This window comes from Kogia breviceps, chromosome 14 (genome assembly GCF_026419965.1).
Source record: "Kogia breviceps isolate mKogBre1 chromosome 14, mKogBre1 haplotype 1, whole genome shotgun sequence".
NCBI classification, from domain to species: Eukaryota; Metazoa; Chordata; class Mammalia; order Artiodactyla; family Physeteridae; genus Kogia; species Kogia breviceps.
This window is the reverse complement of record NC_081323.1, coordinates 72408157-72429926: the sequence shown is the minus strand read 5'-3', so window position 1 is coordinate 72429926 and position 21770 is coordinate 72408157. Positions and strand designations below refer to the sequence as shown.

Genomic DNA, 21770 nt, shown 5'->3' with positions numbered 1-21770 from the left:
TCAAACTGCCTATTTTCTTTCATCTCATGGAAATGGTACATGGAATCACCATCCTTATTATTAAAAGCTTTTATCAAGGTACCTGGGGCACAAAACAGGCTGAGTTGTACTAAATCTGTAACATTACTTGGGGATGACATGGAGGTCTTTCCCAAGAACTCAGAAATAAGATTACCATCTGACAGCTTATCAAAATATATCAAAGTGTATCAAAATTTTAACCATGCATACTCCTTCCCTTTCCTCTGGAGACACGCATTCAAAAGCACAAGGGTATCCTCTGTAGCCCTGTCTGTAAAAGCAAAGGATAGAAATGCCAGAGATGTTCACAAAGAGTAGAGAGGTTAAGTATATCACGATACAACCTTACAGGGAAACACAATGTCAAGATTACGAAGTAACGAACTCAGCCTCTACACAGTGTCATGAAAAAGTGTTCACGCTCTCATGGTAAGCAGCCACAGCAAATGCAGGCTCTGAAGCCAAAAGGTCTCACTTGTTTCCCAGCTCTGAGACTATGAGTAAGTTACGCAACATTTCTAAGCCGGAGGTCGCTTATCTGAAAAATGGGGTAATAACAGCACTACCTCATCGGGTCCTGTAAGGATGAAAAGCACAGCACTTAGCCTAGTAGATGGTGAATTGGCACAGGGTAACTGTTAACTCACTACAGTTCTGTGGCAGCCTTACTGATATCAGTGACACCTCATCAGTGTCATCAGACTGTATCAGTGAACACTTCCTCCTCCACTGTACACATCATTCAAAGGGGGAACACAGGCCGACGATAAGCAGTGGCTCCTTTCTGGGAATGAGGCTGGCGGTGCAGGAAGCAGGATGGCAAGAAAGGAAAGAGGAAAAGTCTTTGGCTTTATTTTCATTTATATGTTAGTGGTTTTTTTCTTCTAAAACCAGCTCGTGTTACTTTTATCATAAAGTGGTTTTTTTTTTTTTTTTTTCCAAGATTGGCCTCTAAGAATTCAACTTTAATTGCATCTCTTAATGGATGAGAGCAGAGATATGCAAAGTTCCCAGGAAGGAGATTCTGAGCCTCAGGACCTGATGTAACTCAACTGAAAATAGTAACATATCTAAAGAAAGGATGTGACTACCTATGGGCTGAGGGTGGGGATGGCACCGAGTCCTAGTAGCTTAGGAAGAACAGGGACAGCAGAGGTGGCAGGGCATGCAAGCAGTTCACAGGGGAGAGGGAATTTGGGTCCTTAGACTCATATTTGCAAGTGTGTCTGTCCTCTAGGCTCTTTCACTTGGCTTTTGCTCTGTGTTAAGGACTGAATTGTGTCCCCCTCCACAAATTCACATGTTGAAGTCCTAACCCCTAGGACCTCAGAATATGACCATATTTGGAGATAGGGCCTTTCACGAGGTAATTCAGGCAAAATGGGGGCATTAGGGTGGGCCCTAATCCAACAGGACTAGTGTCCCTGTAAGAAAAGGAAATCTGGGCCCAAACACACAAAGGGAAGGTCACGTGAAGACACAGGGAAGAGAAGACAATCATCTGCAAGTCAGAGAGAGAGGCCTGAGAAGAAACCAATGCTGCCAACACCTTGACCTTGGACTTCTAGGCTCCAGGGCTGTGAGGAAATACACTGCTGTTGTTTAAGCCCCCCAGTGTGTCATATTTTGCTGTGGCAGCCCTGGCAAACTAATACACTCTGTTCGTGATTCTTTTTCCATACATGAATTTTACATTTTCTATGTGCAAATCCATCAATCTTTCCCTTTATGGATTCTGGGTTGTCATTTTTTTAAAATCTTGATTTAAAAGGACTCTGCCATCCCAACTTTATTAAGATATATCCATACTGCCTTCTTATCATCTTTGTTACTGTTACTATTGGCTGTGGTTGTACTGTGGTACCTCTTCTGTTTCATCCTTTATCTGAAATATATTTTTGTAATCTGGGTGTGGTCAGGCCCTAACTTTGGGGTGACCCATTGTCTATATTACTTTTATACTCATAAAAATGTTAAAATTATATTACAGAAATAGATTTTAGACACAGGAAAACATTCATGATACACATTTAGGTGAAAAGAGGGAATTATATTAAAACTACACATTTTTGAAATAAAATGATTTATATATACTTCATAAGTATTGAAAAATGTATGAAATAACATACAGTAAATTATTAGTAATAGTTATCTCTGGGTGATTAGGATTTTTTATGCTTTCAGTATTTTCTAATTGACTTTACCGAAATAATAATTTAAGTGAAATCCTACTGTATCTCAGATCTCTTTTTTTTTTGCGGTACATGGGCCTCTCACTGTTGTGGCCTCTCCCGTTGCAGAGCACAGGCTCCAGACGCGCAGGCTCAGTGGCCATGGCTCACGGGCCCAACCGCTCCGCGGCATGTGGGATCTTCCCTCACCGGGGCACGAACCCGTGTCCCCTGCATCGGCAGGCGGACTCTCAACCACTGCGCCACCAGGGAAGCCCAAGATCTCCTTTTCTTAAAAGGACACTAATCGGGGGGACAAGAAATAAAGCTGGGCTTAAAGAGGAGTCAGGATTCAGAAGCTCTTCTACTCCACACCAGCCACCCTGCACTTTATAAAGGCCGGTGGTATGCACGTCACAGAGCTTTGTAACAAGGGGTGATGTGATCGCTAAAATTTCAGCCAAAGTACTGTTTGTGGAAACACTTTCCCAAAGCCAGCTGTCAACCTGAGGGGGGTTAAACGTTCCGCATCAGGAACAAGAATGTGACCACGATTTCCCTGAGCAAAACAGCCCCTGCGACCAGCCCCTCCCTGCAGACATCCCACAACCAAGGCAGCAGGTAGGAAGCATTCCTAAATAAGATGCCAGTGAAAAGATGTTTTCCCTCCCTCACAGGGCTTTGAAATAGCCAAGCCTGATGGATTTTTTTTTTTTCTTCCCTTTCTTTTTAAAAAAATATACAGCCCAGGGCAAATCTCATACCTATGCTGTCCCAAGAAGAGGTAGCTGAGTCACTGGGTCTCTGAAGCTGCCAGCTCACAGCAGGGCTTGGAAAATCAATACCTCTCTCTGAAGTTATCCAAAGCACTGAGACCTTTAAACCAAACTCCAGTAGATAAACACTATCAACAGTCTTTCACAGCATTAGGAGATGTGGGTTTATTTCCCAAACAGCCTTGAAATGCGACAACGAGAGCTGTTCTCTAAGATGTGGACATGTGGAATGTGGCTGCAGAAGTGCTTTCCAGAGAATCACCACTCTGTCTGCCGAGAGGAACAAGAGACAGCTGGAATGTGGATGGAACAACTCTCTCAGCTTTACAGCTGTGTGGCTAAAAGAACACGCCCTAAATGCCTATGTTGGAAGCCAGGTCGCATCCCTATGGACCTGTGTATCTTTGGGAATCACTCTTCACCTCTCTGTGCCTTAGTGTCCACCTAAAACCAGGTACCCTAGCTCAGCAGGGATTGCTGTGAGGATTCAATAAGATAAAGGAGGGACATGTATGCACTGGGGTTTTCTTTTAATCCTATAAGCACATCAAGGAAGTTAGCAGTTGTTATTAAGAATGCATAATATGCAAAAGCACAATTGCTAGAAAGGAGAAATCACAAAAGTTCACTTCCCACCTAACCTGTTCGTTTTGAAATTTTGCCTTTTTCTGAACCAAGAGAGAATCTGGAAGAGGTCTTCAGACTCTGAAATCACAAGAAAGCTGGAAAAGAACTCTCTGAAAACAAGGGTTCAAATATATGAGCCGGCCAGAGGCTGGATGGCCAGCAAATATTTGTGTGTCTCTTCCAAGTTCCTCCACCTCCTTTACCTCCAGCAGGTACACCCTTCAAGGGGAGAGTCCTGTGGCTTTCTTTTGGGGGGAAATGATGGTGAGGGACCCTCGGCAAAGGGGGAAACATCACTGCGTGCTAATGAGACTCCCCCAGACAACACAAGGTACCTATTTTTAAACAAAACACCAAGACACTAGATTTGACCCAAAAAAACTCCCCAAAACGTAGATTTATTTTTATAAAAAGTCTTACAAAAGCATAAAAAATTAAATCACACTTTATATTCTATCATCAGCCTTACCTTAACTGCAAAGAGGAAAATGACATAGAATCAGGGTTGTTCTAGAAATTCTGGGCTATCTAGTTGTCCCATTAAGGCTGATGAAATGCCAAATCATTTCTCCCTCTTGACTTGAAGTGAATCTGGGCAGGAACGCTTCATGTGATGAAACGATTTCACTTGCTATTTGAAGAATTTTCTTGTAAGATATACAATCTCTTTAAATTTTCCCAGGCAGCTGCTAAGGGTTGCTAAGGAAGTGATGGAAATAGAAAATATTCTAAATAAATAATTAGTGATTTCTGAGGGGCAGGTACTTTAGATATTTTTTTCAGATGTCATGCATCTTAGGTACTAAGACTGGACAAGTGGCTTGTCTTGTATTCCCTCCCTATCTTCTTTCCTTCCTTGCTTTCTTTCTGTGTTAAGGAAGATAAAATAGTTAACTAATAAGGACTTACTGTATAACACAGGGAACTCTGCTCAATACTCTGTAATGGCCTATATGGGAAAAGAATTTTAAAAAGAGTGGATATATGTATATGTATAACTGACTCACTTTGCTGTACACCTGAAACTAACACAACACTGTAAATCAACTATACTCCAATAAAAATTATTTAAAAAAAAAAAAGAATCTTCAAGCAGTGAGCTGGAGAGGGAGATTTTGAGCCATGGTCTGCCCACCTTGGTGGAGAGACACAGAGGAGGACCCAGGCCCTCCATCCCCACACAAGTCAGCAAAACTCTCGGTGTATCTGTATTAGTCTGTTGTGCTTTAGCAAAAGATTATGTCTGAACAGAAGAGTCTTAAAATAGACATCTGTGGTTTGGGCACCAGCATCCATTTCCGTTCTTTGATGACCATATCCTGGTTCTGTTTTGGGAAAATGCCCGCATCCCATCCTCCGTGCCCCCAGGGGAAGCACCCTGCCTCTGCTCCAGAGGGGCGGGTACCTCAAGCCTCACACCCACGCTGGCAACAGCAGCTGGTTGCAGGATGTGTGTGTGACCCCGTAAGAGGCAATGAGACTTCAGCAGACACTTCTGGGACAAAGATGGCACATTCTTCCTACTGCATTTGGGGTGAGAAGACTGCGCTAGCACCCTCTCCCATCCACAAGGGGGCAGGTTTTCAGAAAGCAGCGACCACCTCAGAGGCAGTAAATCCCAAAATGAGAGATCTGCTGACACTGTTTAAGCCCTAATTAAGCCATTCCCACCCATGACTTCTTAAATATATAAGCTGTTCAACTCCTTTTTGGTTCGTGCTTGGTTCAGATTTTACCAGGAATTTCTGCGTGTTAGAACCAGAAGAATCCTAGACAACAGAGTTCCACAGCTACACTTCAAACCACTGGGAAAGATTTCCTTTAAATGTGCTCTAACATATTATGATTGGGGGCAATTTCTTCCTCCTGGTGGAGGAGAGGGAAAGAGACATAATCCCAAGAAATCTAGGAGGACCAAGGTCAACAGCTGAAAGTAAACTAGAAGAAGGGACTCTCGACACAGCAACCCATACATGAATGAGAACCAGTGAGTATAGAACAAACTCGTATTTTATCCTAAATAAGAAAATCAGTGGTTCTGTGTAAGGTCATGGGGTTTTTGTTGGCTGAAATCGCCATGCAATTCTCAGAGTCTAAATAGGCAGTACACCTCTTTAATATCTGGCATATATGTTATAATAATAATTTCTAATATTAAATCTCTTAACATATATTTTTGGAAACATGGTATGTTCATTTTGTTTGTCCACATTCAGACATTCATAGCTAAGAAGGAAAGAAAAATGCCACCTGGCAATATACTCTCTGTATCTGAACACACATTTTTTAAGTTGGCTAAGAAGTGGGTAGAGAAAAAAGATAGCCAAATGTATTTGAGTTTGTTTGTTTTAAACAGGCTCTAAATATTTTGATGTCTGTTTATTGTTTACTGAAAGTGAACCTTTTATAAAGTCTCTAATTTTGCAGGGGCAAAATATGCAGGATTAACCCAAGCTGGAAGGAGCCTGAAACCACTCACATCTTTTGTTTGTTTGTTTGTTTTGGGGTTTTTTTTTGCAGTACAGGGGCCTCTCACTGTTGTGGCCTCTCCTGTTGCGGAGCACAGGCTCCGGACACGCAGCCTCAGCGGCCCGGCCCGCTCCACGGCATGTGGGATCATGTGGGATCTTTCCGGACCGGGGCACGAACCCGTGTGCCCTGCATCAGCAGGCAGACTCTCAACCACTGCACCACCAGGGAAGCCCCATTTACATCTTTTATCTCAGGAAAAGCCTTACTGTACTTTGAAATGAGTCTATGTCACATGACCACCACCTAGTGGCGGTGTACTTAAATAGCAGGAATAGCTGAGAGTTACATAAACATCTTTTAAATGGACCCCAGCACTGTCATGGTCATTTTGATCAGAACTAGATCTTCCCTCCAGGATGGTGGAATTAAGAACCAGGAAACTAAGAAACCAGAAATCTAGGTAAGAGCAGAATAACTGTGGAATTAAGCAACTGCTGGTGGTAACATTGTTTTTACCAGCATTTTCCAATGACTGGACCTCTTACCACTAAGAATACACAAAGTGAGTCCAGGTAGTACAAGAAAAGGTCATATTGAGGAGAGACAGTTGAGCAGAGGCTCAAATGAATGGAAGAGCAAACCATGCAATTATCTAAGAAAACAGCAATATAGTAAGTGGAGGAGGCAACAAGTGCAAAGGCCCTGAGGCAGGGCCATATTTGGCTTTTCAGGGTACAAGCAGCAGGTTAGTGTGGTTCAGGCAGAGAAGCAAAGACAAGAAGGCAAATGAATGTGGTTGAAGAGGTGGGCAGGGGTCAGATTCTTTAGGGTTTTGTAGATCATGATTGGGACTTAGAATCTTTTTCTATGTTGACAAAAAGCCACTGGAAAATGTGAAGCAGGAGAGTGATGTGGTCTGCTTTATGTTCTAAAAGGATCACTTACTCTATTCACTGTGAAGAGCAGACTACAGAGATCAAGAGTGTTAGCAGAAATAAGAATAGAAGTCTACTACAACAGTCTGGGCAAGAGATGCAGGTGGTACCAAGGCAGACTGACAGATACATAGATAGATAGGTAGACAATTATCTATGTATATAAACATAAATGTGTGTATGTATGTATGTCTCCACCTCATCAAACACACGTAATGATACAGTCTTTACAAATATTGAAAATTATTTTTCATGTAAAAAAAAAAATCAATATAGGGCTTCCCTGGTAGCGCAGTGGTTGGGAGTCCGCCTGCCGATGCAGGGGACACGGGTTCGTGCCCCAGTCCAGGAAGATCCCACATGCCGCAGAGTGGCTAGGCCCGTGAGCCATGGCCGCTGAGCCTGCGCATCCGGAGCCTGTGCTCCGCAACGGGAGAGGCCACAGCAGTGAGAAGCCCGCGCACCGCAAAAAAAAAAAAAAAAAAATCAATATAGGCAAGTATATCTATATGACAAAAACAAAACAAAACAAAACAAAAAACTGCAAGAGTAATACTTATGACTGACGCTTAGAAGATACCAAACTCTCAATACCAAAATACACTACTAGAGAATCAGGTAAATTTTACGTGTTCCTCTAAAATTTCCTGTGACCTCCTAAAATAGTTCTGTGTTCCAATTGCGAAAAACATTATGCCAACTCAATTTATTTCATCCTTCCAACTGGATTCCCTTCTTGATGGAAGAGAATAAAAAGAGGTCTAGTATGACCATATCCTTGTGTTAGTTACTTTGGCAGATAGCTGACCCCAGACTCATTCTCCCCTCCTTCTTGGGCACAGAGAGAGACACTCATATGGTCCCAGAATCCTCTGCAGTTGGATCTGGCCATGCACTAGAATTCTCACCAACAGAAGGAGAGTGGAGGTCATGAGGGTCATTTCTGCTACTTGCTTAAGAGAAAACAGCTGTGATCACGCAGGAGAAAAATCCTCTAAGGCAGGGGCTGTCACTCAACCACAGGCAATTTTGCTTCCCAGGGACATCTGGCAATGTTTGGAGGCATTTTTGGCTATTAAAACGAGGGGTGAGGAGTCAACTACTGGCATCTGGGGAAGGCAGAAGCCAGAGAGGTTGCTGAACATCCTACAATGCACAGAAGAGCCCCCCACCACGAAGACTTTCCTGACCCCAAATGTCCACTATGCTGAAGTTGAACAGCTTTACTGTAAGGCCACCTTCTCAAACTTGGTGCAAAATTATTCCCCAAGTATCTTCTTAAAATGTAAATCCTGCTTCCGAAAGTTTGTGATGGGATCTGAGAGTCTGCATTTCTAACATGCTCCCAGGAGGATGACAGAGCAACAAGATGGAAAGAATGGGGCTTCCCTGGTGGCGCAGTGGTTGAGAGTCCGCCTGCCCATGCAGGGGACACGGGTTCGTGCCCCGGTCCGGGAAGATCACACATGCCTCGGAGGGGCTGGGCCCGTAAGCCATGGCCACTGAGCCTGCACGTCCAGAGCCTGTGCTCCGCAACAGGAGAGGACACAACAGTGAGAGGCCCGCGTCCCACAAAAAAAAAAAAAAAAAAAAAAAAAAAAAGATGGAAAGAATGGAACTTGGGTCTCTGAGTGGTCTCCCTGAGCACAGCTGCTCCAGCAATCCAGTCTGGCTGGAGTGTCCATGCAGGGCTGCTACTCAAACATACACACCTGAACATCTGAACTCACTGTTTGCAGCTTGTGTTCCTTCTGAGTGGTTGGTCTCCATGCAGCAACAATCGCTACAAACTTTGAATATCGACTTTCATTATGAGGGAGAAAAAAATCATCTATTTTATTTAATCCACTGTAGGTTGGGGTCTCTTTGTTCCAACAGTTCCATTTTCTCCCTAACTAATACAGTGACCATCTGCAAATAGTGGACAGTGACATCTATGTTGCTGTTTGGCAAGAGACCAAAGAGCCCCGGAGATGATACTCTCCAGAAAAAAAGAAAAAGCAAAGGGAAAAAAAGAAACAAGATGGCGACTTCTAAAGATATGTGGGAAGAATGTTTTGCTGCTGTATCAAATGGCCACAAACTAACTGGCTTAACATGCTAGAAGTCAGAAGTCTGAAATGGGTCTCCATGGGCTACAATCAAAGTGTCAAGAGGGTTGCATTTCTTCTGGAAGTCCCAAGGAAGAATCCATTTCCTCTTCTGTAGCTTCTGGAAGCTGCCTGAATTCCTTGGCTTGTGGCCGCCTCTTCTATCTTCAAAGCCAGCGACAGCAAGTTGAGTCCCTCCCGTCTGCCATCCCTCTGATTCTCTCTCTTCTGCCCCCTCTTCCATTTAAAAGGACTCTTGTGATTACATGGGGCTCATCCAGATAATCCAGGATAATCTCCCACCTCAAGGTTAGCTGTTTAGCAATCATAATTCCATCCGCGACCTTAATTCTTCTTTGCCATTTAATGTAGCATACTCACAGGTTTTGGAGATTAGGATGTGGTTATTGGGAGGGTGTGTTATTCTGCTTTCCACAGCTTAGAAAGTAGGCTACTCAGGCAGCCAGAAGGTGGGAATTTAATATGCCCATCTGGGAAATGCAGAGAGGGTGCACAGGAAAAAGAGATGACAGGTCATTTGAGAGCAAAATGAGAGAATCTTCTGGTCACTCCCAAAGCTCATCAACTGCAAGGCAGTCCTGAAAAGCAAATGCGCCCTATAGCATTTTATGTTTTTTTCAGTATGAAAGAATAATGCATCAGTGGTCATGAATCAGATAAAAGAACTATGCAAACAGAGGTTCTCCAGGAATTCTCAGGATCTTTATGCAGTCTGCCCTCCCATGTTTGATATCCATAGTATATAATAGTTTCTATAAATTAAACTTCTTAATCTAACTTTATGATAAGAGTGCTTGTCCTGTATTTCAGGGACTCCCTGGAGTGCAACATTCCAGAAAACCAATTACCTGGGGGAGTTCATGAAAACGTGCGTGGATTAACAACAACTACAGAATGTACACAAAGCAGATGCGAGCACATCACCGTTATTCTGCCCTTGCAAGATCACTGCAGGGTTATTAGAAACTGTTATTCCCATTTTAGAGATGAGAAAACAAAGGCTCAAAGGTTAAATACTCTCTATGCACACAGCGCAAGGTAGCCACAGAACTCAGACTCCAAATCTTTAATTTCTGATTTTAGGTTCAGCTTTCTTTTCTAAATATCACAGAGCTCCAAGCAGGCAAACTGCCCTATGATAAAGGCACTCAAGCAGTTTGACTCAAATTTCCTCAGCTCCGGGGACACCCAAACCTCCAACCCCCTGCAGAGGCTTTAACCTGGAGGCAGAAAGGTGTATCCGCACCTACAACGAGCAACAAATCGAACACAGCCTCCATGTAATTGTTTGATTATTAAATGGCAAAAATGTCATTTTGATAATGCATTTAGAGAAACACCATCCAAACTACTCTTGGAGCGTAACAGTCTATCAGGAATAATCCAGGCTCTTCTAAAACTTTGGCAACTACAGCAACAAAGGCCAGGAACCAAAAGCCACCTGTTACCATGGAAAGACACCTGCTGTGTGACCCCGGGACGTCACCTGCCCTTCTGAAGTCTCTTTCTCTTTATTTGTAACACTGGGATAAGACAGTATCTACTTCACGAGGCTGCCGAGAAGAATAATTGGGATAACGTGGTATGCCACTGGGACCTTTTGGGGAGACTGTCTAGCCCACACAGCTTGTTTGAGTGGGTTTCTCTTTCTTGTACCCAAAATAGTCTTGCAAAAATAGTACGTGAAAGAGCTGAGAACAATCCTTAGCCAGAGTTCCCAAGGAATGTGAGTGTGTGATTTCTTTGCAGAAGCCTGGGGTTTTGAAAGAAAACAGCACAAAGAAGGTACCCCTTCCATTCAATAAGTCATTGATTCAGAATTAGTGATGACGAAGAAGCCACCATTATGGATTGCCTACCATGTGCCAAGTACTGTTTCTGGCTCAGAGTACTGGCAGGTCATAGGGGACAAGACCCTGCTCCCCTGTACTTGACCTTCTGGGGAGGGAGAGGTAAGTCATTAGGATGATTTGGGAGAAGAAATGCTCTGAAGAAAATAAAACAGTGTAACAAGCTCAGAAGTGGAAAAGGGTCTTTAAATTAGGTAGTTAGTAAAGGTCTTGGGGGGGGAGCTGAAATGTGAGTCAAGATCTGAAGGACAGGTAATGAGATACCTGCAGTCCAGGGATATGGGGACAGAGAACTCCCGGAAGAGGAAACAAGAGATTTAAATGCCCTGAAGTGGGAATGAGCTTGGTCCCAGAACAGAAAGGGAGACACTTCCATGGTCTGTTTCGGGGGCAAAACCCCACAATTAGCCTGTGCTGTAGGTAGGCCATGCACACACAGGAAACCAAAACCTTCTAGCACAGAAATGCTGGCATTTATTATTCGCCCCCAGGATGCTGGAAGACACCCCTTCCAGTGAAAAAGAGCTTGGGGACAAATGAAAGGAAATGCTGGGGACTTCCCTGGCAGTCCAGTGGTTAAGACTTCACCTTCCAATGCAGGGGGTGCCTGTTCGATCCCTGGTCAGGGAGCTAAGATCCCACATGCTCGTGGCCAAAAAAACCAAAAACATAAAACAGAAGCAATATTGTATCAAATTCAATAAAGACTTTTTAAAAAATGGTCCACGTCAAACAAAAAAACTTCCAGAAAAAAAAAAAAAAAGGAACTGCTGTATGTTTGGAGCCAAACACCCGGGTTTGAATCCCAACTCCACATCTTGAGCAAGTTCCTTGACCTCTCTGTGCCTCAGTTCCCTGACCTGTACAACACGAGCAGTCACAGTACCTGTCTCACCAGGCTCGTGCGAAGACTGAATGAACCCACTGCTCGGGGCAGAAGCGGGCATATACAGTACACGTCCACCACCACGATTCTTACCACCCCGCTACTGGGATTCTTTCAGGTCCAAATCTTAAAATCTTCATCTCCCTGTTCCATTAAATAATCATCATTTTCTGTGATTTGTTTTTTGCACCTAAATTTACTAATTTACACCAATTCAACTGTTCATCCTCCCCTTGGCCCGATCCTACCACCCCTGAATTTGGGATGCAAAGCAGCCAGCACCCACCCTCCACACGGAATTCTAACACTGTTTATGAATCTGAACAGGAGTGGTCGTCTTACCATCCTCTCCTCAGTCAAATAAAATGTAGAAAGTAAGGGACTCCTACACATGAAGTACAACATTTTGGCCATGTTCATAGAGACAATATCTTCAGACCACTCTCAAACATACCTGACCTCGATGTAGTAGCAAAGATCTCCAGTTATAAGGGGGAGGGGGGGAAGGAGAGGGGGAGGGAAAGCAGGAAGGGGGCGGGGAAGGAAAAAAAAAAAAGAGTGCTATCCTAGAGAAAGAGCTCTCTTTCCATTTACCGTTTTCTTCTCTGACACCCCTGAGTAAAGTATTAAAATTTCGTTCTTGCAAGTCCCTTGCAATTCTTGCTAAATTTATTCCTAGTTATTTTGTCTCTTTGGTTGGTTCTATAAATAGGATATTTTCTCTCATTATATTTTCAAAATGCTTGGCATAGGCAGATAGGAAAACTATAGATTTTGCATAGTAATTTCCTCACATTAATAAATCCTATTATTATTTCTAATAGATTCATGGGTTGGGGGGATTGCTTATCTTAGGTTTTCGAAAAAAAAGATGAAATTGCTGGCAAATGGTGATAATTCTAACTTCCCTGTTCTTATTCTCTTTTGCATCTAACTGCATTATCTATTCTTTCCTGAGCAATGGTAAATCATAGTGATGATAGTGGGCATTCTGGTCTTGTTGTGGATTTAATGGGAGCGTTTCTAGCATTACACCATTAAACATGATGCTTGCTTTGGGTATGATCCTATTTTATTAGCAGACGTTCTAAAAATCAAAAATAAATATTTAGTTTGATCAGACTTTTTAGCATCCATAAAATAATCATAAGCTTTTTCTCTAAATGAGAAGTGTTACAAGTAAATCACAGTATTTACTAGAGTTCCCAAGATCTAACCATCCTTCCATTCCTAGAGTAAATCACACTTTGTCAAGACTTTAATTATCTTGTAATGTAATCACTTACATGTTCATTTCTCTGCTCTGTGAGTTCTTTCAGATCACAGGACATGACTGATTCATGTCTGACACATAACTGACATTAAATACGTGTTTAATGAATAACTAAAATAACAAGTACATTTAACCTCCCCAAACTAACCATTTGTATGCCTTCCCCAGAGTGGATCTTTATATGTTTAATGAATATGTGGTTTTAACTGGTCCCTACTTCTTATATCACTTATATCAATAGAACCCCTGAACACCCCATTCTTTATGGGGAAACTACTCCCTATGGTTGTCCTGGGAATAACCCTGCTTCCCCTACTCCCACTATCGCCCCAAGCCCAAGGGGTGGCTACATCCCCCAGGCCTGATTAGAGTAACTACGCAATGACTGCTTGAGGATGGACACCTGACCCAACCTGGGTCAACAGCATCTCCATGAATATCTCACAGAAGCTCTTAAGAAAAAAATTTTCCAAAAGAATTGATAAACAAAAAAAACGCTTGGCTAGGGTTGCTGCTTACCATCTTGCCTAAAATGTAGTGAGACAACCTATCTGAGAATGAAGAAAGATATAGACAAACATGGCAAAGAATGGAAAGAGACAGAGACCTAGTGCCATTATTTGAGCCCCTGGATTCAGCTTTTCTTGAAGCCATTAGCCCTTAGACTTCCTAAGTAACAAACCAATAATTATCTTTCTTGGTTTATAATAAGTTAAGCTCCATTTCTATCACTTACAACCAAAAAATATGGCCTAATTCATGTGTTGCTTTGTTTTCCTCCATATATGCTTTACACATTCTTAAATAAAGGTTGAAAAAAAAGTTTTTTAAAGAAAGGCAATCCTAACTAGTGAGTGTTAAAAAAAATTAAAAATCAACTGCCTGCTTTTAATTAATGGCAAGATATGCTGAAAGGCTCCCTTAGTGAATTATAATTTCAGACTGAAATTCCCAAGACGGTTATAGAGGAGCCTGTTAAACCACAGAAACCAGTGGAATCGAGGGATTACTTTAACAGGGCAGTGGTTCAAACAGTTTCAGAGATATCATCCATTACGCAAAACCAAAACCTTTAAAACTTTCTACTGTGCAACCCTAGCAATCCCTCATTCACCTGAAGTATGGAGGCCTCTCTCCTGACTCAATTTAAAAGTAAAAATGCTTGGTATGATTTACAAAAATAAAAATAAATAAATCGTGTCATGATAGCTAGAGAACTCCCCAGCAAAAGCCGCCAAATCTCAAATCTCAAGACAGGGAATTTCATGGGGTCTTCCTGAACCATCCTGCATTCTCAAAAGCTTTCAGATCTGCAGGAAAACTGAAGGCAAGCATGCCCTTGGCATCCTAAATATCCCTGTACCTATCGGAGCAATCAGCATCAATTCCTACCACAGGCTCAAGAAAATGTCAGTGGGCCAGCCCAGAGAGCCTAGCCACTTCCCTACCCCATCCCCTTTATGGAGAATTCTGGGTGCACTTAACCTCCTGCAATCAGACTCTTCTTCCTCAGTTCAAGTTACAATAGACCAAATTCTGGAATCTGGTTTTGATTATTCTCTGGAGAGCTACTTAAGAGCTGCTTCAGGGTTGGAAATCCCTCATTCAGGCATAATCTTGAAATAAAAGACTATATTCAAATGAAAAATGCATTACCGCATTCTCTTTAGGGCCTTCTGTACTGACAGGCAGGATAAAGGGAAAGAATGGAAGGAAAATGAAGAAGAAAACCAAGGGGGAAAAAGAAAAAATGGGAGTAAAAGAGAGAGGAAAGAAGGGGAGAGAAAAATGTATTATGTCACAAACTGTGTAGGGCACTTTGAATGTCATCTCATTTCATCCTCACATCATCCCTTCAAAGTAAATACTACTGAGCCCATTCTGCAGATAAAGAAATTGAGGCTTGGTGATATTGAGTAATTTGCCCAAGGTCACACAATGAGGATGCAGTGGATTCAGGCGATTCAGGCTCAGAGATACAAATACATGCTCCAAAGTATGTTGCTTCTACTTAAACTAGCTTCCTTCTTCTGAAGAGTCTAACACAAGTGTGTGCTCTAGAACCAAAATATTTCAGTGGTTGAATGGACCCTATGAAGATAACATAGCCTCATCATCTAAGTAACAAAGAAGGAAGGGAGAAAAGAGGGAGGGAGAGGGAGGAAGATATTAAGAAACCTCACACATCCGGTGGAACTAGTATGTGGCAAAGAAAAACCTAGAACCCTAGAAAACTTTCAGGTCTTACTCCATCCATGTGACCAGAATCTATTTTATAAGTGCAACTGACCTAAACAGATCAAATACAGATACTCCTGATTAGGGAGTGAACAACTGAGAATTTCCCCTCCTTCAAGAAAATGTTCACTGGGAACAAAAGGGAAATTTATTTGTGAATTGTCTTTTTCTGCTTATATCCAGTTTATATCCAGTTCCTGTTTATATCCAGTTTCCTTTGTTGCTGTTGCAACATATCTCAGAGGTACTTCCCCCATGCTGTTGCAAAATCAGTTAAGAGGGGAAAATATCTAAACTAAAATAGCACAAGTAAGCCACAATTCTGGCAACTGCAGAGGGTGTGGGTATGCCAGGTACCTTCTGAAATGAGTTTAAACCAAAGGTCCGGCTAACCAGTAGCCAGCTGGCTGTATCCAGCCCACAGATGTGTTTTGCTTGTCCTGCCGTGCTGGCCTACACCATGCTTTTAAGAAATCGCAATCTGTTGCCAACATTAAAAACCAGGCCACTTCACACCAAAACCTGGATTTCCAGTTTCTTTTACCAAGTGGAAGACCTGGTTCCCCTGATGCCACATTTGCACATGGAAAAGGGTAGCTGGAATATAGCAGTAGCTGCTCCTTTGGAAAGAACATCTGTGACCCAGTTTCTCCCTACCTAGTCTATTTCACTCATGTATATTATCCACATGAGCCCTGAAGGCATCTGAGTTGGTGACCCTTGGTTTAAAAGGTTAAGCTGATGTAGATTTCAAAGCCAATCATTATTAGACTTTTCCCAAAAACATCCCCAATAAGAGCCTCCAGTCAATATTATGACAGCTGTGACAGAAGGTAAAGCATGTGAGACCAAAACTCAGTAGTTGGGTTCATCTAGATTTCTACTCTAGGATACTCATTTTTTGTTTAGAAAATATATTCACTTTTAGTATTTCATTTGTTCCTCCTAACAACCTTGCCAGGAAGGAATTCCTCTCAGATAAACTGAACCCAAGTGATGTTATGTCAGTTATCCAACCCAGATCATGGGACAAGTAAGTTGCAAAGCCAGGTTTTGAACCCAGTTTTGCTCAGCTACAAACACTGTACTTCTGGAATAATGAAAGAACACTTTGAAAAGCCATGAGGCTTGTTTCTACCTCAGAGCCTTTGCACTTGCTGTTCCCTCTGCTTAGGAACCTCTCCACCCAGGTCTTCACATGCGAGGATCTTACTCTTTCATGACACTTAACACCACCTCCACAGAGAGGTTTTCCCTCATCATTTGATTTAAAATAACACACGCAGCACATTTGCGCACACACGCAGCACATTTGCGCGCACACGCACGCACACACACACACACACACACACACACACACACACACACACCAATTACTCAAAGGGAGGTCCGGGAATCATCAGCATCACGTTGCAAATCAGAAATGCAGAATCTCAGGTCTCTTCCCCGACCTACGGACTCAACATCTGCACGTTAACACCACCACTCCCCACCCCTGCTCCCCGTGTTTTGTGTGCATTTGCAGTTTAAAAAGCACTGCTCTACAGGAGTGCTGCCTGGTGGAAATAAATATAACAGGAGTCACAAGTGTAAATTTTAATTTTCTAGTAGCCACACTACAAGAGAGTAAGCAGAAAGACTTGTTTGTTTGCTGTCTCCCCGTCTCCCACTCCCACCCCCACTAATAGGTCAGTTCCAAGAGAACAGGTGCTTCACCTGTCTTGTTCACCCCTTTACCCCCAGCACCTAAAACAGTAAGTTACACTGCGCACATATTAAGTATCATTAAATGTTTGCTGAAGGAAAAGACCTTGATAGCACTCTATTTACCAGCACTTTGGACAGATGTGGCTTCAAATGTCAGCTCAACCACTGGCCAGCTGAGCAACCTCGAGCAAGTTGTTTTACCCTCTGGGAACCAACTGTAAAGCAGAAATGCTGTTCTTTTGCTCACGGCCTCATCACGCCAGCCAGATGTGATAATACGTCTATAAAACGCAAACCACCACAATAACAGGCGTTCAATACATGCCAGTGCCTTATGCTGCCCTGCTTCTCTCTCTCTCTCCGGACACCACGTCCGAATGATGCTATGGACCACTCCCTGGGTAGCACAAGCATGACTACTGAACGCCAGCTATTTCCCTCCAGCCAACAGGATGTGTGTAGCAACTGCTGGCAGTGAAGACAACTTGAAACCAGGGAGGGTCCCTTCCTGTCCCCCTGCAGCTGAGTGGCTTCCAAAGCAAAGTGGTCGCAGTCACCGTACAGTCTGTAATTCACCGAGGGAGGCCACAGCTCAAGTCATTTCCGTCACTTTAATGAGTTCTGCTGTGGCGGCCACTTGGCCTGCCACAAGGTCCCACCCCTTAGAGGAGTTTAAGGTCTCTGCCCAGTGTGCATTACCTCATACTGAAAGGCGTATTGTGGCTTTGCCCTTTTAATTTTTTGAGGAGGGGGGATGGAGAGTTTAATCTACCCCCACTTATTAATCACTGGCCTGTGTCAACCCACCAAGTGAGGCTTGCTGTTCCATAGCTTTAACACACCCTAATCCATCAATCTATCTTGTCCTGCAAATCTGATGCATATGTTCTAATCGCAAATGTGTTTTTAAATCACATTAGATCAACAGCATAGGTGAAAGCAAAACCCGGATTTAGACATAATCGGAGTGACACCAAGGAAATAAAACTGGGGCTGCTTAGTTGAATATGAGGAAACCCTTGCCATCTCTGTCGAGAGCAGCCCCAGCTTCTTCTTTCTCTCCCTCTCATGGAAATCACAGCAACCATGATCACCTGCAGAATCAGTCGGCTACTGGGAGGCGCATTGAAATGAAAAAGAAAAACAAAACAAATAACGGGAAGAGGGGATCAAAACCTTCAATTAACCTGTGAATCTCTATCAGGCAACTAGTAGAGTAAGATTGCAGATAAGGTACACGGCATATGGGGAGGAAATGTAACCACTTAAGTACAGATGCCACCATTTAATAGACTGGGACCAGGGAACCAGGAGGAAGGGTTTCTGTTACCGGTTTGAATCAATGCCAGTGCTTCCTTTCTACGATATAGTGAGGATGCCGTCCCCTCTTCCTACACGGGAGAGGGAGAGAAGAGCCTGAAGAGATGCAGCCAACAGAAATCCCCAAAATGCCCTCAAACGACTGCTGACCCTGTTAAGGCTAGAGAGCTATCCTAGGATCCAAAGGGTTTCTGGGAGTCATCTCAACAGCCAGGTTTGGGTGGAAAATGATTCCTCTACATTAGATAGATTCTCCTCCAGCAACTCCAATCAGCACCACTAAGCATAATAAGGACCTACCATGGGTGTGATGCTGGGGGAGGAGATGAGGGATACAGAGATATCACATGGTCCTCGTAAGTGAGGATCAAGGGAACCCAGGTTCCATCTGCATCTCTTGGTCCTATGGGGCACTGAGCCCCAAATACCACAGGTGATGGCTGAGGGTACCACAGATCTTCAACAGCCCTGACAGCGAGGCAGTTTACATACCTCCTTTTCCCACCTGCAGTATAAAAGAACGTAAGAAAACCTGGCATCTTCTATCTTTTCATTCAGAAAATGCTCCAGACCCTACGATGGGACTTCCTGACATGCAGTCGCCACACACCCTTCGTCAACTTTATTTTAACTCATCCAAATAAAACACCCCCTTCTCCATTTCCAGCTGTGGTAAAGCAACCCAAACACGTGTTGGAGAGATTTGATTTTTATGCCTCCCTCTCCCCACAAAGGGCATTTGACACTTCTCACAAGATACAGGGCTTTAAAATTAGAATTGGAAAAAGCCATAGTTACCCTCTTAGGGCAACGGCTGCCTCACAGCAGAAACCAGAACATTCCTACAATCAACAGTTAAACAACTGAAACCTTCCCAGACATCATACTTTTTTTTTTTTTTTTTTTTTTTTGCTGTTGTTGCATTAATCATCCTAACGCCTTTTTAATTATAATTGCAAACTGGAAGCCATGGCTTGTGATGTTATAAATACTGATTTTCCAGTTAAATTAGGCATTTGCTGTTTTTTATTTTGATAGGAAGGGGCTGTTTGAAGCCTCCTAAAAAATTGCAATTAGTTCTCTCTGTTGAAACAGACAAGACATGAACAGACGCATTTGCTGTTTCGGTTTAATGTGCTGGAATGTTTATCCCTAAGTGTACTTCTCTCAAGCTTTGAAAGCATAAGGCATATTTTTAAAACGGAAAGAAATCAATCACAATACACATATTTATCATATATTTCCCAAAGTTAAGTTATTTCTAAAACTTTCCTAGTCTGTAATTTAAACTTAGAAAGCACATCTCTTCAACAAGAAGGCGACTTGTCAGGAAACAATCCTTATTTTACCTATTGGCTCTGTTAAGATGATAACATCACTTTAACTGACAAAGCCTGTGTTTCTGGTTGACAATTGCAATTAATTACTGAGATACAACCGAGATGGGGCCAGCCATCCAGATCTGTTTTCCGGAGAAATTAAAAAACAAGAGGAAAGGCGGGGGGCGGGGGTACGACGCTGGATTATTAATTTATTTTACCCACACTTACTACTCTCTTCTCCCTTTCCCTCAACGCTGGCAGACGGTGGAAAAGGAGGGAGAGAAACAATCAACTCACTAGACACAAGCTCCAATCCGTTGCAAAGGAGGCACAGGTTAGAAAGGGCACAGGTGCACGGCATGAAAACTCTTAGGGCACCAACTGTCATGTAGGCACGGACACTCCTGATGCAAAATCAACCCAGTGTTCATGCAGCCCAAGAGGGATAGAAAGTTCTGGAGATGGGGGACATCCTGAGTCTTTACTAGAAAGCCCAAACTCGCCAGCATCATCTTTTTAACTGTTCCCTGTTCATTTCGCTCTGAACTGAAAACACTGGATTCCAGCCACGCAAATGCGTTTGAGGGCGATTTTGAGAGATTCCAGGGGATCCCAAAGCCCACTTGGTCAATGTAGCTGTCCTGCTCCATTCCTCAGCGTCCCCAGCACAGAAGCGCCCCGCCCCGCAAGAGCCTGGGTTAGGAAACACCCCGGGGGCACGAGGGCTGGGGATTCCCAGGCTTGGAACTAGGCTGATTCGGAAAGCAGCTCCCTGGACGAGGAGCCTGAGGCAAGCAGAGCAGGGGAACCCCTCTCTCCTCGCCCTGGAGTTAAGTGATCCCTGGCTAGCCTCCAGCCCTCTCCGCCGCTCCCCCAGAGCAGCCCCGCCAGGGTGCGCAGAGCCCGCGCCGGGTTAAGCCCTCTCGGGACGCTGCCCGGATCCCCAAGGGCCAGGGGAGCGGCAGCTTCCCCTGCTGGTCTCCCCTACGCGCCTATCCCATCCGCCAAGCTCGGAGTCCTACCTGTACCATTCCAGGCCCTTTTCATAGTTCCTGTCGAAGAAGTGTGGCTCTACGCCCACCGCCCGCACGTCCGGGTGCACTCGGATCGCCTCCAGCAGCGCGCGGGTCCCTCCTTTCTTGACCCCGATGATAAGCGCCTGTGGTAGCTTCTTCTCCCCGTAGTCGGGAGTGCTGACGGCGCCGCCCCTCACGCTGCTCCCGTTGGCCGCCCTCCGGCCTGCGAGCTCCTCGTCGGTGGTGCTGGACTCCTGCGCTTCCCTCTCCAGCAGCGCGCTCTGCGCCGTGACCATCTCACCAGAGGCCAGCGGGGTCCGGAGCCAGGCGTCCCGGGCGCCCCCGCCGCCGCTCGCCAGCCCCCAGCCGTCGGCCCCGGGGGCGGCGGGCTGCTCTGGGGGCTCGGGCGGCTCCCCGCGGCTCGCGTTGTCCGGCGGCGGCGGCGGCTCGGGCGGCTGCAAGGGGGCGCCGAGGCGCACGGGGGGAGGCGGCAGAGAGGGTGGCGGCGGGCTTGGCGGGGGCTCGGCGGCGGCGGCCGGCGGCTCCTGCAGCGCCAGGGGGAACTGCAGGGAGCCCGAGCCGCCGAGGAGGCTGTAGCACAGGTAGGTGACGGACAGGGACAAGGTGCACATGAAAAGCAGCTTGCGCGCCGGGGGGCCCTTAACCGAGGCGCCGGGCGGCGGCGGCGCGGCGAGAGGTGGAGGCGGAGGCGTTGGCGGAGGAGGTGCGGACCACTGGGCCATCGCGGCTCCCGGCTCGCGGCGGCGGCGGCGGCGGCGGCGGCCCCCGGCGCTGCCCGGACATGGTTTCAGCCGCCGCCCCCGCCGCCGCCGCCGCCGCCGCCGCTGCCCAGCCGCCCCGGCTGCATGAAGCGACGCCGCTGCGCCCCCGGCCCTGGCCGCTGTCCCGCTGCGCCGGGGGGGAACCCGGCCGCATGGCCCCCCTCCCCGCTCTCCTCGCGGCGTCCGGGGGGCCCCCCACCACCCCCCTCAGCCTCTGGCAAGGGGCCCGAGGGGGGCGCGCGGACCCGCCGGCTGCACCTTCT

The 21770-nt window shown here is 45.0% G+C and overlaps 1 protein-coding gene across 1 annotated transcript in view; it reads right to left on the bottom strand.

Moving 5' to 3' along the window:
• HS3ST4 (heparan sulfate-glucosamine 3-sulfotransferase 4) overlaps positions 1 to 21496 on the bottom strand; it is a 384984-nt gene extending 363488 nt beyond the window's left edge. Inside the window, exon 1 of the mRNA XM_059037949.2 lies at positions 20732 to 21496. Coding sequence (XP_058893932.1) covers positions 20732 to 21468 — 737 coding nt within the window. The 5' untranslated portion in view covers positions 21469 to 21496. The remainder of the gene's footprint in view (positions 1 to 20731) is intronic.
• Positions 21497 to 21770: the final 274 nt, after the last annotated feature.